Raw genomic sequence first — 22,156 nt, forward strand, 5'->3', positions numbered from 1 at the left:
ATGCTAACGCAATTATTTTAATGCTTTTCAAGCGGCCTCAGTATCCTGTCGCAACATCCCAATATAGCGTTTACCATTAGAAGCTGACACGTGCAATCTATGTATTCTAGTTAAGACCTGCTCGAAAACTGCGTTGTAGACATCTAAAAACGACTACTGTACAATAGATCTGGTTAACTTCGAACTTTATCACTATATTTAGTTATGTAACGCTGGAACCGTGATGTCGAGTGGACACAAAAGAGACATCCAGGAGCCCCCGTCTGTGCCGGAACAAGACCAGAAACGTTATTTTCTCGCATTAAACCAAGCATGACTACATGCCAGTGCGGATGGCTCAAGGCATATGGCAATATGTATATTTAGTCCTCTTAAGAACCGTGCTTTTTTACTTGCTGTTGCGCTCAACAGAAAACACCTCATAAGCAAGGGCCACATTTTCTGTGAGTGAGTACATGAAATATATTTGGTTTTGGACATTGCAATTTCGGAAGGACTGGAATAGTTGTTTGACAAAAAAAAAACAGTCCTACGACTATAACGGCATTGTTTCGGTAATGCAGATTTTCCATTAGAGTTATAAATATGAGACGGAGCATGTTGGAACCATCGCAGTGCTATGCCTCTGAGTTCACGGTGGCTAGGTAGGCTATGCGGGATGGGTGATTGATTACCGAATGGCAGGGTATCAGGTCAAGAACAGTATATGTTTAAACTGCGGTTACGCGATAAAACAGTTTAGTGAGTTCAAACACAAATAGAAATACTATTTATCCACTTTTTTATTTTGGCTGCATTTGGCCTACATTTCAATTCCGTTTGATGGATTTGTATATATTGTTCGGTGCACCATCGACAAGAGCAAGCGTAGCACTTTATGTAGGCGTCGGTGAAGGTTCGCGCTCATTACAGAAATGTGCGCTCCAATATCTATAAGGACAGAAATAGTCACACCATCAACGTCAACGTCTAATAAACTTTGTCTCGTCGGAGGCGTCAAAAGAGGATTTGTGGAGGACGTCGATAATGCAGCGTCACCTCCGGGCGCTGCACCGTTTAGTTTTCCGGATAGGCAGGAGCGAGGTTGAATGGGGATGACAGCCTGCGAGTCGGCTGTGAGCGAGACGACTGACGACGTCCTGGAGGCGAACGCGACTGATGACCATGCGGTGACGGAGATCGGCTGTTGAACCTTCTGTAGTTGTTTGGCGGAGAAGCATGCGCGGCAGACGCGAAGCGGGTGCTGTCCTGTCGGTAGTGAGGTTGAGATGAAGGCCGAGGTGGCGAGGACCAGTGGTAATTGCATTAACGGACGACATGACCGATACGGTGGCAATGAAAGCAAATTGGTCGATTGTCGGTGGTTCTCCACGCAGCAGAGTCGCGAGATCGAGCCGTAAACTGCTGCTCGTGATAGAACGGAGTGGACGCCACGAAGCCCGCTGCGGGCGGGGTAAAGCGCACACCGAGGGAATACCTATGCTGGCGAGTTCTTGGCGGACGATGGCTTGAAACCATGTTAGAAGTGAGTGGGGTCGTGTAACTTGCAGCAATGTGAGCCGGAACAGGGGTAATGGCTTCAAGTTCGCGCCGTACAATTCGGGTCACCTGATCCTATGAAACTGGAGGTGGCGGCTGTGCTCTTGCACGGTCTTCGCAAGATGACGTTGCAGCCGTATTCGGAAGGCGGGTAAACACGCTGTTAATCCGCCGGCTCTTCGCTAGCGCAAAGCGCCGGCATTTCTTTACAATGGCGTCCACTGTAGAATAATTTTTGCTGATGAGGAGGTTGAATGGGTCGTCCGCAATCCCCTTAATGATATGTCTAACCTTATCAGCCTCCGGCATCTCGGCATTAGCTTTTCGACACAACGCAAAAACATCTTCTACATACGAGACGTACGACTCCGTTGAGGTCTGCGCCCGAGACGCGAGCATTTTGTTCGCGGTCATTTTTCTACCAATAGGCTCTCCGAACAGGTCCAACATTTTCTCCCTGCATACTGCCCAACTCCCAAGTCCTGCTTCATGGTTCTCATACCACGATTTGGTGGTTCCCCTAAGATAGAACAACAGGTTCGCCAGCATAAGAGTCGGGCCCCATGGGTATCGAGTACTCACTCATTCATACTCCGCCAGCCAATCTTCAACGTCAATTTCATCTGGATCACCAGAACCGCTAAACGTGCCAGGATCCCGCGGGGGTTCGAGCACGAAGGTTGTGGTCGCAGAAGGAGATGTATTTACCGCATCATCTCCGGCCGCAGGAACACCAGGAGCAGATGCAGACGCCGTACTTTCCATCATCGTTGTGGAATGACCCTTCAATTGACGGCCGCTGCGAAGTTCCGTTGCGAGGCGGTTACCCAGCACCTCCACCAAATGTGACGGGGCGAGATATAGGTTTATAGTATAGCGTCCACAGATAATTGGCAGCCGAACAAGATGGCTGAGTTGCCTCTTGCGCAAGCGTTTAACGCTCACGTGCCTTCGTCCTCTTCGCAAAGTGCCACGCTTGCTCCTGTCGATGGTGCACCGTAACAATATCTTATCTTGAAACTCTACCATTAGGAAGTTTACCAAAGCAGTTATGAAAATGCCTTTGTAAATCTAGTTCAGAAGACAGGTCAATACCCACGAGTGACTGACACGTCCTTTGTTTTGTTTTGTTTTTCACTCTCAGTGGCGTGTAAAGTGTGCCAATATTCCGAGAATGCCGAAGATTTCATTCACCATTGCTGGAAAGGAGTTCACCATGACCGCCGACCAATACATAATTCAGGTGAGAGGAGCAAGCATGTTTGCTTACAATGCTTATTGGTTTATTGATCCACGTTGAGATATACTGGCCGTTGAAAGTAAAAAAAAAGCAGGGGCAGCTTTGCAAATGATTGTGACTCGAAATTCAGCGAATCATTTTATATGTTTTCCAGAATACACGAAGTCATTTTGAATTGCAGTAGTGGCTATAGGTCGGAATCACTCATGAGTCAACCCTCTCAGAGTCGCTATACTCCGATCGGGCCGTGAGTTTGAGTCTGAGCGAGTACAAACGTGTAATAATTCGGCGAGTTTGAGTCCAAGTCATCATCATCATCATCATCATCATCATCATCAGCCGGACTACTTCCACTGCAGGACAAAGGCCTCTCCCATGTTCCGCCAGTTAACCCGGTCCTGTGCTTGTTGCTGCCAATTTATACCCGCAACCTCCTTAATCTCATTTGCCCACCTAACCTTCTGTCTCCCCCTAACCCGCTTTCCTTCTCTGGGAATTCAGTTAGTTACCCTTAACCACCAGTGGTTATCCTGTCTACGCGCTACATGCCAGGTCCATGTCCATTTCTTCTTCTTGATTTCAGCTATGATATCCTTTACCCCCGTTTGTTCCCTAATCCACTCTGCTCTCTTCTTGTTTCTTAAGGTCACACATACCATTTTTTTTCCATTGCTCGCTGCGTCGTCCGCAATTTAGGCTGAAACCTCTTTGTAAGTCTCCAGGTTTCTGCTCCGTAGCTAAGTACCGGCAAGATACAGCTGTTATATACCTTTCTCTTGAGGGATGTTGGCAATATACCTGTCCTAATTTGAGAGTGCTTGCCAATGTGCTCCACCCCATTCTTATTCTTCTAGTTACTTCAATCTCGTGGTTCGGCTCCACGGTTATTACCTGCCCTAAGTAGACATAGTCTTTTACCACTTGAAGTGCACTATTACCTATCTCGAAGCGCTGCTTTTTTCCGAGGTTGTTGTACATTACTTTCGTTTTCTGCAGATTCATTTTAAGACCTACCTTACTGCTCTCCTTGTCTAACTCCGTAATCGTGAGTTGCAATTCTTCCCCTGAGTTACTCAGCAATGCAATGTCATCGGCGAAGCGCAGGTTACTAAGGTACTCTCTATTAACTCTTATCCCTAACTTTTCCCATTCTAGGCTTCTGAAAACCTCCTGTAAGCACCCGGTAAATAGCATTGGGGAGATTGTGTCCCCCTGCCTTACACCCTTCTTGATTGGTATTCTGTTGCTTTCCTTATGAAGCACTATGGTAGCAGTTGATCCCTTGTAGATTTCTTCCAGGATGTGTATATATACTTCATCGACGCCCTGATTCCGCAGTGTCTGCATGACGGCTGATATTTCTACTGAATCAAACGCCTTCTCGTAATCTATGAAGGCTAAGTATAGTGGTTGGTTATATTCTTAGCATTTTTCTATTACCTGATTGATAGTATGAATGTGGTCGATTGTTGAGTAGCCTGTTCGAAATCCTGCTTGTTCCTTTGGTTGATTGAATTCTAATGTTTTCTTTACTCTGTTAACAATTACATTTGTAAATAGCTTGTATACTACAGAGAGCAAGCTGATCGGCCTGTAATTCTTCAAGTCCTTGTCATCTCCTTTCTTATGTATTAAGATGATGTTAGCGTTCTTCCAAGACTCTGGTACTCTTCCCGTCAGGAGACACCTCGTAAACAGAGTGGCTAGTTTTTCTAACACAATCTGTCTTCCGTTTTGCAGCAGATCTGATGTTACCTGATCCTCACCAGCAGCGTTGCCTCTTTGCATGCTCTCCAAAGCTTTTCTGACTTCTTCTATCATTACTGGTGGGGTGTCATCTGGGTTACTGCTAGTTCTTATAGTATAAAAGTCGTGGTTGTCCCGGCTACTGTACAGATCTCTGTAAAACTCCTCCGCTATTTTAACTATCCTATCCATATTGGTAGTTACTATCCATAATGGTAGTTATATTTTGCCCTAGGGCAAAATATATTTATTGAGTGAGTATGAGTGAGCTCCATCTTTTATGGCCAACCTATGGTCTTATCTTCTCATTTTGAGCATTACTGTCAACTCTTTATCGACTTACGTTTATACTCGTGTGTTCACACATTTCTTAACGCTACCAAGTTGATGGACTGGGCTAGTTGATACACGTCGAACCGAGACAAACACGAAGCACAGAAAAAGAAAGCGACCGGACAGGCAGACTGTCCTGTCGTTTTGTACGTTGCAAAGTCACGTGATAATTTTGAAGCCCAGCCATAAAAATGAAAAATGAGCTTGCTGAGAAGTGAGTGCCACGTGTGAGGAATGAGGGGGTTGTTTGTGGTGACGAGGCCACCAAAAAAGAATTGAAATAGCAGCATAATAAAAAATGAGCATGAACGCGAGAAGCAAGCGGCTGCAGAGGTGGTTGTGGCTTTTGGACGCCAGATGTATTCCCTCCTATTTTTTTTCTTTCCTTCATGGGCTGTTAGTACCAGACTGTCACGTCGTTTTCTTTCTCTGTGTTTTGAGTTTACCGCTGCTTTTTATTCACTTTCTGAACACACTAGCGTTCATCCACTACCTCGATATTATTGATCAGATGCATGAATAGGGGTGTGCAAGGCAGGGGGTGGTGTCTTGACCTTTGCCAGCAAACAGTTTCACGGGATGATTGATAAAGATGTAAAGATATCTCAGGTGAGTCATCTATATTATAAAAATGCTCCAAGAGGATTGAATTCGCTGGCAACTCGTATTTTAAGGTAAAATACCAAGAAGCGTACTGTAGAGCGCCGACATACATACACACACACACACACACACACACACACACACACACACACACACACACACACACACACACACACACACACACACACACACATATATATATATATATATATATATATATATATATATATATATATATATATAATGAAAAGAAGTGTATACCTAAGTGCTCGTTTTTCGGTGTTTTGACACAGTATTAATGAGATCTAACAGACAGCAATGCCAAGGAATGTATAGGGGAAGTTATTAGAACCAATGGAATGTAAATAAGAAGAAAGAAAAGTGGGTTAAAAATAACTAGCTGTGAGCAGGAATCGAACCTACGACCTTCGAATAACGTGTTTGATGCTCCAACTACTGAGCTATCACAGCGGCCTTCCCTTTTTTTTCTTTATTACCTGTTTATCTTTACAGATGTTCCCACAGAAACATGAATGATAAAATACACTTGGACCAATATTTGATCCGAAGTGCTCACATTAAATTTTTTTCAGGTTGCACAATTCCTCTAACATTGTTAGCCAGCTGGGAGGTTCTTCTTGTTGTTTATACACCTGAGTGATATACCACATATTTGCAATGAAGTTCTCCCGGACAGGACGTATGTTCTGGCCAAGATGTCTGTAAGCCATTGCAGTCTGCCAGATGCTGTGAAGGCTAATTAACATAACCATGTCGTATGGTATGCCGTCGTCATCATCCACACAGAGAAAACGAATGCCATGGCTTGTAATGGGGAGATCTTTTTTCAATGTTCTTTGAAGGATGTCCCAATGAAAGACAGCATCCCAGCAATGAATAAACACATGGTCTATTGTCTCAGGTGTTTTACAAAGTAAACAATTGGTTGTCCATGGTACATCGATTCCCTTGTCCGCTAGCCACTGCTTTACGGGGAGAGTCCCGGAATGCAATTTAAAAAGAAAATTTTTGCCCTTGCTTTTACTTTCATCCTTTTGACCCTTTTCAAAACGTCCTGTCCGGGCCCTCCATTGAACATAGATCTGTACAAAGGTGTTGGGAACAAGACATCACGGAGATCCCTGTACAGATTTTTTCGCTTAACATTGGCAAGATATTCCAGCAAAAAACGCACTTTCAAAAACTCAAAGACTGTATGCCTTCTCTCAAAAAACCAGTCACATATCGGCACATATCACTGTTTGTAGACACAACAAAATCTGGAATGCGTGATGACAGCCTTACTTTTATCACTGTTTGCAGAAATTTGTTTCTTTGATCGCGAAGGAAAATAAACCGAGAGACAACCTGTCTAATAAATAAATAACATAAACCGACTTCGCCATTGCTAACGAACTGGAATAAATTAGACCGGCTTGTACGTTCCCACGGCGATTTCCACACAAATACAGCAAAAATCCTGTGAAGCTTCTGTACATTGACGCTGACAACAGCGGCCTTCCCTTCATTCAATTTTTGGGGTTTATATGTGAATTTAGAGGTAGGAGTGTCAGTGAGCGCCATCTGTAAGCCAAGCGACGAGTGTGAAACACTCTTCTATGCGCATGTGTGGCGTCACGTAGCGCGTGAATTTATTACGAGCGGGCAGCTCATCAATAATCCCTCGTATGTATATATATATATATATATATATATATATATATATATATATATATATATATATATATATATATATATATATATATATGACGCTATGCTGAATGGGCGACGTGGCCTGGCTTATACGCCATGTTTATTCCGTTCTGCACTTCCTCCTTCTCGGCTTCTACCAATCATCGCTTCATACGTCACACGATTCCCCCTCCCCCCGAAAGAAGGCATGGATTACGAACAAGGAAAAGTACACAAGGAGAGGTTGAGAAGTCACAATTGTCAAAATGCACAATTGGTTTCATGGCCCCGTTGTGTTCCGTAAACTCGCAAAACTTCAGGAAAGAGTGCAGCAGTCCGGTTAACGCAGGAGTTCTGGTGGGCGAGGCTGATGGTTGCGTCCTGGATAACACAAGAATGCTTTGGACGCGGAGATAGCGGAAATCGCAGCTGGCATTCTTGTGAAGAACAAACGAGGTTCGAACACCTTGCAGAATTGACAGTTGAGATATCGTAGGCGTCGAATTCTTCGTCGTGGCACAGGCCGTGCAGGCAGCTTGCGTGCGCGTTGATCGAGGTTGATTGGGCGCTGCCTGTGTTTCAGCCGAGTACAAGGGGTGCTTTTGTGGCTTTTGCAAATTTTTCTATGGCGATGTCGCAGATGGTTTGATGGAAGGCACATTCTTGATCTTTGGTGGAGAATGTATCCACCACGATGGGCCTTTTTGCAATGTTCTTCAAGCCTTAAAAATGCACTCGACGAAGTTTTGTCTCGCCGTTGACAATGTTGAAGTATGTGTTGACGTTGTAATTTCTTCGTTTCGTCAACTTGCTTGTAGTGTGACATTGATCGTGTTGCGCCATGATTCTTAGCGAGTCCTCCGCAGGCTTCTACGACGCAAACCAATGCAACTGTTTGCGGCGCGAGATAATGTGGCGGGTTCGATGCACTTGAATCTTCTGTATTTATAAACCGTTCATTGTTGGTCGTTGCCTGAAGCGTACTTATGTCATCAGAAGTCGCACCTGCGGTTTTGTTTTCATTATATGCAGTGAGGTTGTATACTGGATTCACGTCGCTTCGATCTTGTGATTGATGAACACTCGACGCTTCTGCAGAACACTTTTCTTCACAAGATGCTGATTGTGATTGTGAATGCTTCTGTCTCTGTGGAACTGCTGAACTGAATACTTTGAACAAATGAGATTCCTGTGAACATGCGTTGTCTGGGTTGGTTTCGTGCGGATTTACTAAATCGTCATGCGTAAATGCTACGATCTTGTGAGGTGCTTCATCAGGTTTATCAGTAAAGTTGACGACAGGAGATGGAACTGCTGAACTGAATACTTTGAACAAATGAGATTCCTGTGAACATTCGTTGTCTGGTTTGGTTTCATGTGGATTTACTAACTCGTCATGCGTAAATGCCGTCGCGCGTCCGAAGCCGTGTGGGCCATGTGTGCGACACGAAGCACCAAGTGATTCGGGTTGTTCAATAATACCTGAAGTATTATGGTGCCGTAAATACATTGGAAATGCCGCTTTATTTGCCCGTGAAAAATCCAACCGTAAGTCCGGTCTTTTGGCAAAATGGTCTACATTCCTATCGGCATACGGTGGCATTACCTTCTCTGCTGCGACGTGCAAGTCCCTAGTTGGTGTTGTAATGCGTGAAGTGTACTTGGACGAGTAATACGATGGTACAATGATGGAATATTTATTCTGAAGTCTTGTTTGGGAAATACGCTTACTGCGGGAAGACTTCGCGTAACTGTGATGGTTGAGTTGAAGAGACTTCAGCTGATGAGGTATGTACAGGTCTTCATCGTATTCTTTGAAATGGGTGATCATTTCTTCTTTGATCTTTTTCCAAGACTCATCGTTCTCGAAGATGTGGGTGAGGTAAAATTTGAATGCCTCACCTGAGATGTAGTCAGTGAAGTTGATGATCATCTCCCGTTCTGACCATGATGCTGCGGTGGCATGGAGCTCGAACAGGTTGAACCAGTCCTGTACGGGTCCGTCGTCCGCTGATCCGGTGTACTTAGGGATGTCAAGGTCTTCTGATGCTGCTGTCATGATGCTTGGTGGTCTTGGTGGTCCGCGTTAGGTCACTGCGTCTCGCTGAGGTCTTCAATGATGATGGCCGGGCGATGAAGTGGTTGCGAGGTCTTCATCCTGTCGACTTGTGTGACGCTATGATGACTGGGTGACGTGGCCTGGCTCATACTCCATGTTTATTCCGTTCTGCACTTCCTCCTTCTCGGCTTCTACCAATCATCGCTTCATACGTCACATATATATATATATATATATTCTAACGAGGGTAGTGGCCATGGAGCTCGAGTATAGAAAAGGAAGAAGACTTGCTGTGATCGTAGGCTTGCGTTCAGTTAGTACCTTGCGCTAAATAAAGCTCTCGTTCGCCGAGTCAACTCCTGCTTGTTCAACAACCCGTTTCAAGTGGTGGAAGTGCTGGGATACATCTGGTCCTCACTCTGGAACTTGGCAGCCGCACACTCCAACGACCTCCTACAATGACTGATCCGGGGCCATCTCAGGCCGCTACTCCAGATCTCGCACCTGTGCCTGTCTTCTGTGCTGGCGCTCTCCGGCAGCGCGACCCCCCCCCCCCCTCATATTTGGTGGCACAGAGGACCAAGATGTGGACAACTGGATTGTCGAGTATGAACTGGTGAGCGCATACAATAAGTGGAACGCAGCCGATAAGCTCACAAATGTGAGTTTTTACCTGACCGACGTGGCAAAACTATGGTACATAAATCATCAAAGTGATTTCAGTGCCTGGCCGGAATTGGCAAAAACTCTCGCAGGGAAGTCTTTGGCCGTCCTGCTGTCCGCCGCCATGGTGCTGAACAGCGCTTGCGGGGCAGAGTACAGAGAGCAGATGAAACTTTCACGAGCTACACCGAAGATGTGCTATTTCTCTGCAAGCTCGCTGATTCGACTCTGGACGAGGCAAGCAAGATCAAGAACATCATGAAAGGAATCGACGAAGGTGCATTCCAAATGCTGGTTGCGAAGAGTCGACAGACGGTCGCCGAGGTGATTCAGCTCTGCCAAAGCTATGATGAGCTGCGTAGGCAGCGCACTTCTACACGTTGTGCTGCTCAAGACCCCGCGGACATCTCATCCCTCGACTATCGCCATGACACCGCCGACCACTCTGCGTTGATGCCACTCATAAAGCAATTCATACGCGAGGAGGTCGCCCGGCAGCTATCCATAATCACAAGAACTATTGAGCCGATGGCACCCTTGTCGCCTTCGCTTCGCCAGGTTATTCAATCGCAAGTTGCCAAAGCATTGCCGCCAGCTCAGGCTCCACCAACTGTTACCGCACCACTAACGTAAGCAGCCGCAGTTGCTCGGCCACGTGCGCCTGCGTCTCCGGCCATCTACGAAGCTACTCGCCACGTTTATTCGTCGACGCCACCTTCCCGCTCGCTGACCGTTCCGTCTCCGGCTGTATACGAAACAGGTCAGAACGTTTATATGACGTCGCCGCCTGCACGACCATTTACGGTACCTTATTCAGCGAACAGTGCCCCTACCGTCAGTAAATGGCGCACTCCGGATAATCGGCCGATATATTTTTCATGTGGCATCCCAGGCCACGTAGCTCGTCACTACCGTCGTCGCAGCTTCCCTTCTCACGACATTGGAGGGGCCTCACGTTACATGCCCACCATGCCCACTCAGCTGCGATATCCCGTTCCTGCCGATCCACCTCTAGACGTACGTCCCGGTCGCCGACCATCCGGCGCAAGCCGTTCCCCTTCTCCTCGTCATGGATATATTTCTGCAATCTTACGTCGCAACAGCCCACCGCGAGGGGAAAACTGACGGGCGCAGTTCCGGAGGCAAGAACTGCGTTGGCAGCGAAAATTTGAAGACCTAACTGCTGTCCCCCGAACGAAATCGAACTCTATATTGATGGCAATAAGGTGCCCGGACTTGTTGACACTGGAGCTGCCGTTTCTGTAATTAGCGAGAAACTGTGCCGAAACTTGAAGAAAGTGACTATGCAACTTACCGACCTATTTTTGCAGACAGCTACGTCCCATCATATTCAACCTTCAGCTTTGTGCACTGCACGAGTCGTCATTCAAGGTGCGATGTACGTCGTCACATTTGTAGTTTTATTCCGTTCTTCGCATGACGTTATCCTTGCGTGGGACTTTCTTTCGTCAAATTCTGCTTTGGTCGACTGTGCTCGTTCCGAACTCGCGTTATCTGTGCCGTGCTATGACCCTGACAATGGCACTTCGTGTAGAGTGTTTGCTGCTTCTGACGTTGACATTGCGCTTTTCTCAGCTCTTGTCGTCTCGGTGTCATGTGCCTACCCTCCGAAATCGCCTGTGTTGTTTATGTCATCGGTCCCATCTGCGTGCCATTGAAATATCATGCTTCCGTTTGCCGTCGTCATTTTTCGCAATGGTCACGCTGCCATTTATGTGTGCAATCCCTCGAACGGCCCGTCATCCCTACTACGTGTAGAATTCCTGGGAAGCTACGAACCTTACGAGTGCATTCTTCCGGCTACTATACCCGATCCTACGGTTTCACTTCCACTTTGTGCTGTCACTCCTACCAACCTGCCTAATGATGTTCTGGACGTATTCTCGGATGCCATCGACTCTGAGCTCGCACTAACTCACCGCGAAGAGATTATAAATCCTCTACTCCGCTGTCGCTCTTCATTCGATCGTGACCAGTCAGGCTTAGGCCAAACCTCTGCTGTCGTTCACCGTATTGACACCGGTCAACAAGCCCCGCTAAGACAGCGTCCGTACCATGTGTCAACTGCTGAACGCTGTGTCATCGACGAACAAGTAAACGACATGTTGAAACATGGCATAATCGAGCCCTTCAACAGTCCCTGGGCTTCATCGGTTGTTCTCGTCAAAAAAAAAAAAAAGACAGATTCATTTGGTTCTGCGTTGACTACCGCCGACTCAACAAGATAACGCGCAAAGACGTATACCCTCTGCCGCGCATCGATGATGCTTTGGACTGCCTAGAAGGAGCAGAGTTCTTTTCTTCGTTAGATTTACGCTTCGGCTACTGGCAGGTGCCCATGGCAGAGGGTAACCGCCCCAAGACAGCCTTTGTAACACCAGATGGACTATATGAATTCACCGTTAAGCCCTTTGGCCTCTGCAATGCGCCTGCCACTTTCGAAAGGATGATGGATACCGTCTTGCGAGGTCTGAAATGAAAAACGAGCCTCTGTTATTTGGACGACATTGTGGTACTTTCAAGTGACTTTGTGACCCACCTCAGCCGCCTCGAGCAAGTTCTTACGTGCCTTTTCACGGCGAGACTTCAACTTAACTTGAATAAATGCCACTTCGGCGCTCGCAAGCTTAAAATTCTCGGCCATGTGGTTTCTAAGGACGGCATTTTCCCGGACCCTACGAAACTTAATGCAGTCGCTGCGTTCCCAAAGCCAACCACCATCAAAAAGCTTCGAAGCTTCATCGGCCTATGTTCTTACTTCCGGCGCTACGTCCGCAATTTCGCCTCCATTATCGCCCCCTTGACCAATCCTCTTGCCAGAAGTTCTGATTTGTCAGCGTGGTCGCAGGCGTGTGATGATGCATTTCAGGAACTCTGATGGCTCCTCACCACGCCTCCCATACTCCGACATTTCGATCCGTCTGCTCCAACGGAGCTTCATACGGACGCTAGTGGTGTCGGGCTAGGGGCCATACTGGCCCAACGCAAGGATGGCTTTGACGAGTACGTCGTTGCCTATGCCAGCCGCACCCTCAGTAAAGCCGAGAAGAATTACAGTGTAACTGAAAAGGAGTGCCTCACCATTATTTGGGCAATCGCAAAATTTCAGCCTTACTTATATCGACGTCCGTTTGATATTGTAACAGACCACCATGCACTTTGCTGGTTATCTTCACTAAAAGATCCTAATGGTCGGCTCGCTCGTTGGGCATTGCGGTTACAGGAGTTCGATATCCGTGTTATCTACCGTCCTGGCAAAATGCCCACTCAACATGCCACAGGTCCCTTGCAGCTGTTGCCATGTCCAGCACGAGCTTTCGATCGTGTCGGAATCGACCTTTACGGTCTGCTTCCTTATACTTCGAGTAGCAACCGCTGGGTGATTGTCGCTATCGACCACCTAACGCGGTACGCTGAAACATCTGCGTTACCTTCTGCTACCGCAAAAGACGTTGCATGTTTTATACTGCAAAACCTGGTTTTAAGGCATGGAGCACCTCGGGAGTTACTAAGCGACCGCGGCCGCGTTTTTCTCTCCGCTGCCATCAAAGCGTTGTTGAGCGAGTGTCGCATCATACACCGCACTACCACAGCCTATCACCCGCAAACTAATGGGATGACAGAGCGTTTTAATCGTACACTTGGGGATATGCTGGCCAAGTACGCTTCATCCGACCAGTCAAATTGGGATTGCACACTGCCTTTTGTGACATATGCTTACAACACTGCAACGCAAAGCACCACGGGATTTTCGCCTTTCTTCCTTCTTTATGGACGCGAGCCATCATCAACAATGCATACCATTCTTCCTTATCGATTGGACCCTTCAGAGATGACTACCGTTTTTCGAGCAGCAGCACACGCTGAAGAATGTCGGAAGCTTGCTCGTGCGTTCACGTCACATGACCAGACGCGCCAAAAAAATCGCCACGACGCGTCAGCCACGCCTATGAGCTTTGCTCCGACTTCACTGATGTGGTTATGGATTCCTTCTACTCCTCCAGGACTCTCCCACAAGCTTTCGTCCAGGTACCATGGCCCTTATCATGTTGTACCCCAAACATCCCCTTTCAACTACCTTGTGGAGCCGCTGGATGCATCTCCAGACAAGCGCCGTCGGGGACAAGAAATCGTACACATCTCTCGGCTCAAGCCATACCATGACCCTGCTGTGTACACCCTGTCCTTAGGTCACCAGGATGGCTCCCTCATCACCCGGGGGTGATTGTAACGACGGCAGTGGGCATGGAGCTCGAGTATAGAAAAGGAAGAAGACTTGCTGTGATCGCAGGCTTGCGTTCAGTTAGTATATATATATATATATATATATATATATATATATATATATATATATATATATATATATATATATATATATATATATATATATATATATATATATATATATATATCCGTATAGGGAAGAAGACGCATGTACGAAGTGATTTTATTGACGTTTCGGCCGTGGGTCCGGCCTTCATGATTCTGACGAAGGCCGGACCCACGGCCGAAACGTCAATAAAATCACTTTGTACGTGCGTCTTCTTCCCTATACGGATAATCTTTCCGGACCCAGCATCACTTTCATCACTTTTGTTTTTGGTATATATATATATATATATATATATATATATATATATATATATATATATATATATATATATATATATATTTATATATATATATATATATATATATATATATATATATATATATATATATATGTCATTTCACGCGAACTGTCCCAAATGCGGCGCTCGCCCAAAATCAGTTTTATATATATATATATATATATATATATATCTCAGAACGTTACCCACATATAGGCATTATTTCTACACTATTTTTCTCAAATGTTTTCAGCTGAAAAAACTTTTTTGGCATGTGACTACCATTTGAAATTCATGAAATGGTGGAAAACAAGGTATGAAACGAGAATTTCATACAAAGCAACCGTTTCACATATTCTTTCAACATTTGATTTCTTGAATTTTTTCAGCATCATGCTTTTATTAGAAGACAGTTCTGCGTGGTAGATTTATATTTTTATTCCTTAGCACATCAACAACCTTGAACAAAATTGTAGCGTTTTTGAAATTTTTAACAAAAAATACTTACTGATGAAATGCTCACATTCAATTTTATCGTACTCTCCACAAAACGTACTATGTCCTATGTCATTTTTTGGCCTGTGCGTGGCACATAAGTTCTAAAATAAAATCCTTAGCTTGGCAAAAACGCACTTCAACCTATGTTGAGACATCTGTACCAATCTACAAGATGTCCCCCCAAAAATGTACAACAAAGTGCATTCGATTCAAAGCGCACGGTATATATGACCACGCATTGCACATTCACACTTTCCGTGCATTGTCCCTGACCGTAAGGACGGAATATGCCAAACTATTTTTTACTGCTTCATATGGGCAGGTGCACGCCTGTGGCATATTTCCGTTAAAGTAGGATTTTTCCGTAAGGTGCCATGCACTGTTTTGTAGCTGTTATAAGATGACAACGTACGATTTTGGTGGCGTTGTTACCGGCCGCCATCTATGGTGTTAGCCAGTGTAATAAGCAATGCGGCTCATTGTTGGGGACATGACATCTAAGCGAATAGCATTGTCTTCGTTTAGTATCACCTCGACATAGTGTATAAAAGATAAAGAACTAAGAGAACTTAGAACCATGTACCGTTACTATACTGCCACTCTTCTTTAGGCAGAAAAGTATTGCCCCTAAAACAAAATATTGCAACGGCATGACTAAAACTCACTTCGTTCTCCACTGAAACAAAAAATACTGTGATTGAAATTCATGCGAACAAATTGCAATGATTTTTATTCGTATGCGCTATTCTGTAGATTACTTCTTGTACCATCTCAGGCTAGTACAGTCGTCTCAACGCAGGCCAAAGTGGCATTTTTGCCCAATTTAGGATTTTGTTTTAGAGCCCATACACCGCGCACAGGCAAATAAAAATAAAAAAAAATAGTACAGTTTATGGCGAGTTTATTAAAAGTAAATTATACCTTTTGTTGGGAACCATATTCTGTAGGAAAGTTCTCATAAATGCTGCAGTTTCGCTCTATTTTTCCCATACGCAAAAGAATGAAAAAAATACAAAACAACCATAAGGAATGGTTCATATATAATAATAGCAGGATGCTCGGAAAATGCAAAAAATGCCAGGCCTGTGCGGAAGGCGAAGCACAGTCACAGCGAAAGCTAGAAGAGCGATCTTTCAGAGCCTTTTATAAACACCTATTGGGTAACTGCTGCAAACACAATCGCTAGGTACCCTCTACGACATTAAGAATTTCTGGGTAGTAGACCAGCATTCGCTATGCTGTTTTTTGTCATTTTTCTGAGAAGCGTTGTATCCGCTAAAAACTTGAAAGGACTTTTGTGCCAATTGTTTATGCAGTGACTGACGATGATGAGAAATTATGCCTGAAGTGGGTAGGCGCCGCAGTTAATAGGTGATCAAAAACAAGCTTTTGTAATGACTCCTATATATTATATATTTTTGACATGATAATGTGAATAAAGTGGAAATGAAAATATTAATACCCTGATCGCAAAAAGCGAATTTTACGCTAACGCTTGACCCCCTCAGCTCACTCAAACTCAGGTCAAGCCGTCAGTTCGAGTCCCGAATGAGTCTGGTTAAGAAAAGCTTTTATATGGCCTGAGTCTTAGTGAATCTCGTTAAGGCAAATTTTGGTGATTTTCAGTAGAATTGAGTTTTCAGAGTGATAGATATTTCTAGAGTGAGTCTCAGTGAGCTCCATTTTTTTTGCTAGCAGATGATAGTGGCTTTGATAAAACTTCAGATTTAATGGTAGGTGGCTGAAATTCCAAAGCAAATGACAGGTCATGAGAGATGCCACTGAGAGTGGATTTCTTTGAAATTTGAGTACTTCCATTTTTATATCGTCCATCCTAGGAAGCACGCTACAAGAGCGCCCTTGCATGCATTTAGTCATGATTTAAAATCTGGAACACGTCATTGGCAAATTAAGGGCATCGTTCTCAAGTGCAGAATGAGTGCCTCCACTCTGCTGGGGGAGAACCTGCTCCTAAAGTATTGTTCAAAAAAGAAAAAAAGTGATATTATTAAAATTTGACACAAATACGGTTTGTAGCAGAGGCATCATTGTGAGGGGATTGAGCCATCTGGCTGTGACGGGCATAGAACATTGTTTTGCTCTACCTGTTATGGTAGCTGGTGTGCTCAAGCGTCTTTTTGGGATAACACAAAGGCTGCCTTGTTGAATGGCAAATGAAACGTTGTAAAACTGCGCCACGCATACTTACTTTATCCTTTATTTTGGAAGAGGGGCATTAGCATATTAACAGACCGGCATGTTTTTTTTTTTTCAGGTTCAAGGTTCGAAGAAAGTGAAGTGCTACAGTGGCTTTGCCGTGTCAGACACTCCTACGAAGAAATTCTGGGTTCTCGGTCAGGTGTTCATCGGCAGCTTCTACACCATCTTCGACAGGGGCAGTGACCGCATTGGATTCGCGACCGTCGCCTAAATGGCACTTTCAACTACAAGGAAAAATAGCTGATTGGAATGCCGTATGCCTACAATTCTATCACAAAATACATCGTAATTGAAAAAAGAATGAAAGAAAGGAAAGGAGAAAGAAAGAATAAGACAGAGATGGACCGACAGAAAGAGAGAGATCTTTAAAGCGAGGCTAATACAATAAGTGAGGTCACAAGGACTATATATGTGTTTTTAGATTTCTGCAGCATTAAATACTCGAACAGTGTGAAACTATAAGAAGCAGAAAGTTGTTGGTGCATATCTCATTTGTAAAAAGATCAACAAAACACACAATATTTTAGCACACGTTCGGCAACAGTTGAAACAGGTGAAACGGCTATGAAGCGATGCATACGTCGTTCTTCATCTCAGCCATGGCCCAAGACGCAGACGAGTCTTGAAGAAACTTTCCTGAAAACTATTTTAGACAATGTGCCACTGTGAAGCACTGGACTTCTATGAGCACTGGAAAATGAAGTACATCTTTCTTTCTTACCGAGGCACATGGATGCTTTTTTCCATCCACTTTTATCCAATAAAATTTAACCTGTAATACCTCTTTGCATATTTCTGGCTGTGCAGAATGAGAACGGCTCTTGCATTCTGTGAACTATCAGATTTTCCCGAGCGGAGGCAAGTTTTGTGTGACAAGCGTAGAAAGTTCACGCTCATTTTATTGTATTCTTTAAAAAACGAAGGGACGGAGATAAAGTGATTCTTTTATGGAATACCTTGACGTTATTGCTTCGTTTTTACTCAAGTTCTGAAAACTAACACGTCCTTCTTGTGAAAATAAACGAAGAATCACCTGAGGACCTACCTCACTGGCGCGCCACCAGCCGTCAGGCTGAGTGCCGTCTGAGATATGTGGAAACGAATCAAGCGACACGTGCTGCGAGGAAACAGAACTGTACACAGACAACATCGACTTATCGGACGATGACTTGAATCTTGTTGTGAGCCGTATTGGAAAAAATAAGACTGCTGCCGACGTCATGGTTGGGAACTATAGTGTCTCTACGATGAAGACAGACACACATTGTTGAGCTTGCGCAGAGTATGGGATAGATACCGGGTTCGATTCCCAGTGCCGACCGAAGACTCACCAACTTTATGAGAGGCCATGACATGGTCGCCCAACAATATGTGATTTTCAGTGAAAACTGGACGTAGAGTGTATATTACGCCTATACAAATACGAAAAGTCACCGACCAACGTCGGCGACTTTTCACCGAACGTCACCCAAATTTGGCGTCCGCCATTTTACCATGGCATTTGTGACATCAGGTGCAGCAAGGTGCGGTGTCAGTCTTCTATCACAGTTTCAGCCGGTGCATATAGTAAACTTCTACTGCCAAGCCGAAGAAAGCTAAAATATCTCAATTTTACGCGCAGCTCACCACGGAACAATATTATTCGTCAGAATGAAGAATCGCGCATCGAGCTTCTTGTTACGTCACGGCTCGCGATTGCGCCGATGTTGCCCGACTGTCAGGCTGCTTGCGTGTTTGCAAATTTATTCAATTACAAATAGGGTGTTCGACCAAGTGGGCTAAAATTTCGCCAGCTGATTTGTGAATGTTCAAGGATAAACCCACATAACAAAGATTATTTATAGAAAATTCAGTGCTGTGGTCAGTTTATGAAATAGAAGAGTGCACGGTCGTCCGCCTAGGTAGAACAATGGCTAGGGTGCTCGTCTACTAGCCCAAAAGTCGCAAGTGTGATACCGGCCACGGTGGTCGCATTCTGATGGAGGCGAAACGGTAGAGGCCCGTCAACTGTGCCATGTGAGTGCACGTTGAAGAACACCAGCTGTTCGAAATTTCAGGAGCCCTCCACTAGGATGTTCCTCATAATCATACCGTATTTTTAAGACCTAAAATCCCACATATTCCTATTAAAAGTACACCGTAATGACACTCGGTTGTTCATGCATACTCATTTTGAAAAGCAGCCCCATAAGATTCCGTAAGTGCCCCTAGGTTCACGTTAACCCACTGCAGCCTCGGTGAAATAGTCGAGCATTCACTGGTGCTGTGGGAGGTAGAGCATTGCTGCCACATGGTAACCTACCGGTGAAACAGGTACATGCCACTTCCGGCATTGTGATCGGTAGAACGAAGTACAGGTCTCCTGAAAGGGTACCCACCTTGTAAAAAACTGGGGGCATGGGGCTGGCAGACGTCAAAATAAAATAACTATTTTTTCACAGCGCTGGCTGCCTATTGCGCTATGTACTCGTTTATATTCTACTTACCTACGGAGAGAATGCTTGGATATAGAGAGAAACAAACTTTTATTTTGAAACGCAAGTCCGGGTCTGGGATGCTTGAATGCTTACAAAGAAAGGTTTAGCTTGATTTCAGGATGACGCATCGAGTGATGGAAAGGAAAATAAATGGTATAACTTTAAGAGATAGGAAGACAACAGCGTGGGTTAGGGAACAAATGGGAGTTAAGGACATCTTAGTTGAAATCAAGAAGAAGTAATGGACATGGGTCGGGCATGTAGCGCGTGGGCAGGATAACCACTGGTCGTTAAGGGTAGCACATTCGATTCCAGGAGAAGGCAAACGCATGAGGGGGAGACAGAAAATTAGGTGGGCAGAGGAGATTAAAATGTTTACAGGTATAACGCGACCGCAGAAAGCAGAGGAACGGGTTGATTGGCGGAAGTGGGACAAGAGTCTGCTCTACAGTGGGCGTAGTCATTCTGCTGCTGCTGATGAGGGTGACGCTATTTGTAACCATATTATATATAGTTACGCTGAAGCGGGAACGTGTGCACGAAGATTCAAGAAAGAAGAAAACGAAGTGTTCTGCCTTGAAAGCAGCTCTGTGGCGGCACGGCTATCCTTCGCTATTCACCCTTGAATGAACACACCCCATCGTAACAGTGTCGGTGAGAGGGTCTGAGGAAGATAACGGCGCCCGCGACGAACGACGACGCACCGACCGCTGAGGCGCAATACATGGAGGTTCGCCGAAGTCGACGACTTTCTGGTCTGCCACCTGCAATGACTTCTCATGGCAACAACGACAACCAACCACCTGCTCCCCGTATTCCATGGCGACCCTAAATTAAGCCCCCAAACTTCGCTGGACAAGCTGGGGAAGATGTCGATGCATGGCTCAGCTCCTATGAACGGGTGAGTCGGTTTATTTGCTTGGCTGCTCCCGGCCAGCTGAACAATGTGGGACTCTTTCTCAAGAGAACCGCGTCTGTATGGTTTGAAAACTATAAAGAAAGCCTGACGACCTGGCAGAAATTCATCGATAAAATCAAGAAATGCTTCGGTGATCCGTCAGCTAAGAGGAAGCGCGCCGAGCAAACCCTCATCCAACGAGCTTAAGTACCCGGGAAAACCTGCACGACGTGTATAGAAGAGGTACTCAAGTTGTGCAAGACACTGGACCCCTGGATGACAGAAGATGACAAGGTTAATCATCTTTTAAAATGAATTGCGGAGAACGTCTACCAGTTCCTCATCGCCAAAGACAGCTTGGAGTCCGTAAGTGACGCCATAGGTATTGCCGTACGTTTGAAGCGCTAGCGCGCCGAAATATACCAAAGTTAGGCCGCCCCTGGCCAACGTCACTACTGTCACCAGTATCGACGTGCATCGCGCCCATCGGACCTCGCATCGGTGATTCGGCAAGTAGTGCGCGAATAGCTAGACCTATGTGAGGCGCCTTTTTCACCGGCAATTAATTTCTGAGAGTCCTTCTCTCTCTACAACTTTGAAGCGACGGCTATCAACACCGCCTCCCTTGATGCCTCTAACTATACACCTCGTCCTCGAGCGCGAAGCCCCACAATTCATCCGCATGCGGCTTACCAGTGGTATGATGACTGCGCACGCAAACCACCTGCCATTTCTCAAGAGTGAAATGACCGGGCTATTCATCCTTCTGCTGATCTGTAGGTCACTCCGTGAACGTTCATTATGCTTCCATGGCGGCGTCCGTGGCCATGTCACCGGATTTTGCGCGAACGCCACCGCACAGCAGCACTATCCTATAGACGACCGCATACATTCTACCGGCACAGCAATCAGCACGTTGATGAGACAACCTGGCCCTCTGACTCGGACAGCAGCTCAAACCACCAGGCTAATCACCGCAGTGACTCACCGGCGTCGGTGCACAGCGTGACGCCGCCACTTTCACGCTACCGACGGTCCCCATCTTCTCGACGACGTCCCACGTCACCGCCGCCGGGAAATTAGGTGGCGCGACTAATGGACGTGAGGTCACCAGTCATCCTCAACTACGCGCCGCTATGCCTCCGCCAGTGACCACGTGTCATAACAAGATTTGTGTTTCTGTGACAATATTACTACGCTAGCTTTGGTGGACACGGGAGCGAGTGTCTCAGTTATCAGCGTGAATTTTAAAACCAAACTAGGCCGTAAGGTCATGTTCCGGCAGGATGATGCGAGCTCATTTCATGCTGTGAGAGGAAAATTACTCCGATTTCTTGGTGTGTGCACCGCGAAGGTTCATTTCTCTGACAACGTATATAAAGCCGAGTTCATAGTACTCACTAAATTCACGCATAATGTAATTCTGGGTCTGGATTTCCTACAACAGGGCGGTGCCGCTCTTGAATGTGGTACCGACGAGCTTTTTGTTTCTCCCCTTACCGGCCAACCTACTACCTGTTGGCACAGCCTCACCGTCTGTGAAGATTCCGTCTTACC

General features: G+C 45.6%; 1 protein-coding gene across 1 annotated transcript in view; it reads left to right on the top strand.

Annotated features, from left to right (window-relative positions):
* The window catches only part of LOC119177014 (cathepsin D), a 31,350-nt gene extending 13,173 nt beyond the window's left edge, over positions 1-18,177 (top strand). Inside the window, exons 6-7 of the mRNA XM_037428363.2 lie at positions 2,684-2,782; positions 17,280-18,177. Coding sequence (XP_037284260.2) covers positions 2,684-2,782; positions 17,280-17,435 — 255 coding nt within the window. The 3' untranslated portion in view covers positions 17,436-18,177. The remainder of the gene's footprint in view (positions 1-2,683; positions 2,783-17,279) is intronic.
* Positions 18,178-22,156: the final 3,979 nt, after the last annotated feature.

Source organism: Rhipicephalus microplus, chromosome X (genome assembly GCF_043290135.1).
Source record: "Rhipicephalus microplus isolate Deutch F79 chromosome X, USDA_Rmic, whole genome shotgun sequence".
Taxonomy (NCBI): Eukaryota; Metazoa; Arthropoda; class Arachnida; order Ixodida; family Ixodidae; genus Rhipicephalus; species Rhipicephalus microplus.